Here is a 4,398-nt window from a genome sequence, read left to right as displayed (position 1 = left end):
AGAGAGAGAGAGAGAGAGAGAGAGAGAGAGAGAGAGAGAGAGAGAGAGAGTTGCATTCCTCTCCTAACTAGCACTGTAAAGGAGGGCTGTGGGACTAAGGATCAGAGGTTAGCGGGTGTGACTTCCGACTTCCTTTTGCTCTGTTCTGGGCAGGTCACCCAAGCACCATAGACAATTGCAGAGATGACTATAGCACCACTAAACCCTGGTGTTCCCACTGCCACTGTTGCAAGCTGCTGCTTACTCTGAGCTTAAAAATCACAAATTCTTTTCCATTTATGGATAGAATTCCAGCAGCAAACATCAGTGTTGAGCCTGGCATGATGGTTAATACTGACCTAGAATCACATACGAGACAAGTGTCTGGGAATGCCTGTGTCGACTTTAAACTGAGGTGCGAGACGCAAAACACACACGGGCAGCACCATCCTACGTGCTGGAGTCCTGGAATACACAGGAGGGGAGGCCAGTCGAGCACCAGCATCCATCTCTCTCTCTGATTTCTGACTCTTGATGCAGTGTGGCCAGCTGCCTCCTGCTCCTACAGCCATACCTTCCCTGACATGGCAGACTGTAGCCTCTGGAACTGAAAACCCACACAAACTCCTCCTCTCTTCAGTTGCTGCTGCTTCTTCATCTTTTTCTTTTTCCTTTCTTTTCTGACCAGGCTGGCCTTGAACTCACAGAGAACCACCTGCCTCTGCTTCCTGAGTGCTGGGACTATAAAGGCTTGCACCACCAAGCCTGGCTTCTATTTTTATTTATTTACTTACTCATTTACTTAGTTTTGGTTTTTCAGGACAGAGATTCTCTGTGTAGCCTGGCTGTCCTAGAACTCGCTCTGTAGACCAGGCTGGCCTTGAACTCACAGAGATCCACTGGACTCTGCCTCCCACCTGCTGGGATTAAATGCATGCACCACCATCAACAGCCTCAGGCCCAACTTCGAAATTGCTTCTTGTTAGGTACTTTATCACAGTAGGGTGACAATTAGTGTAAGTAGTGCAGTGGCACATACTTATAATCTTAGCAGTAGGGCTACTGAGGCAGGGGGATTATGAGTCAAAGGCCAGCCTGGGCAGACAGTGAGTTTGAGACCAGCCATCGTTTATATTCTGGATAGTGTCATTTTAATATCAGTACTAGAATTGCTTTGTGTCTTAACATAGTTTAAAGAATCAGTCACTCTTAATGCTTTTATCTTGGGTAGCATTAAAGAAACTTTCCTTTCGGTGTATGTACTTTGGATACCAAGGATGTAGCTAAGCATTGCTCGGTCTTAGCAGGAAAATGTGCTGCTCGACTCAACAACGGGTTGGTCTTTGGAAAATTTATCAGTTCATCCGACCAGAAGACTGAGTCTATCTGGCTAGCTAGAGGACTCAGTTTCGGCTGCTTGCTCTTGTTTTAATGGCGGCCCCTAGGGAACTCACCCACTCTCAAGTGTAGGAACTTCAAATTCTTAGCACTTGGTCTCGAGCTCAAAAATCATTTATTGTTTTCATTCCAAGAACATTTTTCTTCTTCTTCTTCTCCTCCTCCTTAGTCCTTCTCTTCACCCCACTCTGGGAATCTCTTTGTTTATCCATGTAGTTGAGATGATATTGGATTCAGTCAATCCAGTAACCCCCTGTTGAGATGACTCCGAAATAGCCCAGGCTTTGCCAGAGGTCTTCACTTCATTACTTCATTGTCCATTTTGTCTTCTGCTAGTCTTCTTTTCAAAGCTCGACTTCACTCCTACAGGAAATCTTTTTTATTCTTTTTCAGCATCTGGTGAATTGCCAGGATGGCGAAAGAGGCCAACAATGTCAATGACCCTGTCACTGTGTACGTAAGCCCCAGGAAAAGGCTACCTCCTCCGATCCATGTCAGGGTGGAAAGAACAACAGATTTTTTTCCTCGGAACACGGTAACTGGAAAATCTAAGAAGATCTGTTAAGGACTCAGTAGTTTCTCCTGTCCCATGGCATACACAAATACACTAGATTAGGTTATAGGAAATTGATCTTTTTGGAGACACAAAAAGGTTAATTATTCAATTTCAAATGTTTCAATGCAGCCAATTAGTACTTTATCTTGCTAGAATAAAACTAGTCAAAGCAAGGTTCCCCTCCACATAGCTAGAGTGAAGACAGGGGATGCAGAGTATATTGGTCTGAATGATTTGTCAGCAGTCAGATAAGGTATCTAACTCCCTTTGATGACTCCAAGGCGGCAGAAAGAATAGACTAGAGAGTGTTCACAGCAAGCTGAAGGTTCTATTCACGAACCAGAAGACTCCAGAGAGGTTAAAGCACGAATTCTTTCCACGGATAAAACAAGAACAAAGAAAATGCCAGCATGAACAGTGAAACATTTTTGGTGAGAACTCTAAAGGTGGCAGACTTGTTAGCGTTTTGCAAATGCAGTGTCCCTGCTGCTGGTGAGAAAGTGTTTGAAGTGGGTTTACTATGTAGCATTTTAATGATGTCATCCTCATGATGCATGTGGCCTGAGGGTTTTAAACATCTGGTGCCTTTTGTAAACGAAACTAATAAACAAACAAAGCCTTCTCATAGCAACGCAGAGGACAGAGGCATTTCCCAGCAAAGCTCTTAGAAGGTTTCAATCTCTTGGCAACGTGCTATTTAAAGGCACAAGCCAGCGTGTTAGGGACAAGTCCTCTGTTTCTTCTTTTAATACTGGAATTCCTCATTGTCACGTGGTCCTTGGTGCTACCTTTCCTCATCTTCCCACCTGCGTTTCTCCCAGGTCATTTGAAGGGAGAGTCCTGGTCTCAGCTACGGGACCTTCTTTCCCCCTCGGGCAGCAGGCGCTGCCCCAGTCCAGACTTCAGCCAGGCCACACGGGTGGTGAAGAAGAGGGCTCACATTCAGGGTTGAAGTTGTGTATGGACCATACAAAGATCGTCATTCAGGTGTGGCTGTTAGCTGTCAGTGGGGAGAGCACGTCTGCAGGGGAAAAACAGCATCTCCCTTGGTCCCCTTTCCTCACTCCCAACCTAAATTACAGCAAGGGGCGAAGGTAGCATCTCCACCTTGTGTTTTCCTCTGCAGTTTCTTGTGGAATCGGGAGATTCAACTGGAGAGACACTCAGCAGGCAACATTCAATCTCTGTTTGAAAGCAACTACTCCAAAGGAAAACAGAAGGTGGGCAAGGCAGAGATGCCACACGAGCAGGGCTCTCCCAGAGGAGCATCGCCACTCTCCTGCGGGCGAGTACCACACGCCTGCCCCAGGAGAAGGAGGAAATCCTGGAGAAGGGCACAGGGCCACATGTGGACACTTGCACTTCACACTGTGCCCAGGCTTTTCCATCCCGGGACTAGGCACATAGCTCGGTGGAGGAGCATTTGCATAGTGTGCCCAAGGTCCTGGGTCTAATCCCTGACCTTGAAAAAGAAAAAAAGAATTTCTCCTTGAACCTCCCTGGGAGTTAGACTGTGGAAGTGGCCAAGGCAGTGTGGAGAAGGTCTGGCCTGCAGGGTGACCTCTAGACCAATCCCAGTCAGCAACCCTGGCATGCTGTATGTAAGGGTGTGGATGCCTAACTGGGTGGGTGTTTCAAAGCTGGGTGCATGCCTGACCCCAAGACCACAGTTAGCATAAATTATATGTAATATACAACTACTTAAAAAGATTTGGTTACATTTTACAGCTAAAACTTCATTGTTTTTTAAAACCAGGTTCACATTTGTATTTTTCAATTAGGAGGGAAAAGTCATAATCCATTATTAGAACACAAGTCTCCTAACTCGGCCCGTCTGCCTGTTACTAAGACATCAGCTCCCACTGGCAGGCTGTGTACCTAAGGCAGGGAGAACACACATCTGCAGTGCAGAGCTCACAGCGTTCCTGGCACGGACGGCATCAAGCTGTCCACATCCACACAGTGACGTCTTCATTGAGGAAGCCATTGCTTACTGGCTGGTCTTTTTCTAGTGCGTAGGTAGGCTGGGTCAGGTACAGAGCCTTCACATTTCCCAGGGTGGGGGGTCGGGGAGATGCGGGCTCCCTGCTCTAACACACTTTTGCCTAAAAGATCTATGGTCAGTGTCAGTGTCTGCGATTCGACTCTACCTTCCAGATGTACTGCGTATCCCCTTAGTTTTTTATTTTTGATTCTCCATCTCATCCCACTCTATGTGGAGTGTTTCCCCTCTCTGGTTTAGATGTCTGCATCTGCCCTTTATCCATCTTTCTTGGGGACAAAAGTACTCTTTCCCTGTCTATCCATACCTGGTATTGCTACTGCCTGTTTGTTGTTCCTTAAAAGTTGGAGCCCTTGCCGGGCGGTGGTGGTGCACACCTTTAATCCCAGCACTCGGGAGGCAGAGGCAGGCGGATCTCTGTCAGTTTGAGACCAGCCTGGTCTACAAGAGCTAGTTCCAGGAC

At 46.8% G+C, this 4,398-nt stretch overlaps 1 protein-coding gene across 3 annotated transcripts in view; it reads right to left on the bottom strand.

Annotated features, from left to right (window-relative positions):
* Positions 1 to 924: 924 nt before the first annotated feature.
* LOC101988489 (cell cycle control protein 50C-like) overlaps positions 925 to 4,398 on the bottom strand; it is a 20,465-nt gene continuing 16,991 nt past the window's right edge. For all 3 annotated transcript variants that reach the window (XM_013352173.2, XM_013352171.2, XM_013352175.2), the window contains one exon: positions 925 to 1,925. In XM_013352173.2, coding sequence (XP_013207627.1) covers positions 1,741 to 1,925 — 185 coding nt within the window. In that variant the 3' untranslated portion in view covers positions 925 to 1,740. The remainder of the gene's footprint in view (positions 1,926 to 4,398) is intronic.

Source organism: Microtus ochrogaster, chromosome 2 (genome assembly GCF_000317375.1).
Source record: "Microtus ochrogaster isolate Prairie Vole_2 chromosome 2, MicOch1.0, whole genome shotgun sequence".
Taxonomy (NCBI): domain Eukaryota; kingdom Metazoa; phylum Chordata; class Mammalia; order Rodentia; family Cricetidae; genus Microtus; species Microtus ochrogaster.
The sequence above is the reverse complement of the archived record's forward strand: the minus strand, read 5'-3'. Positions and strand labels throughout refer to the sequence as shown.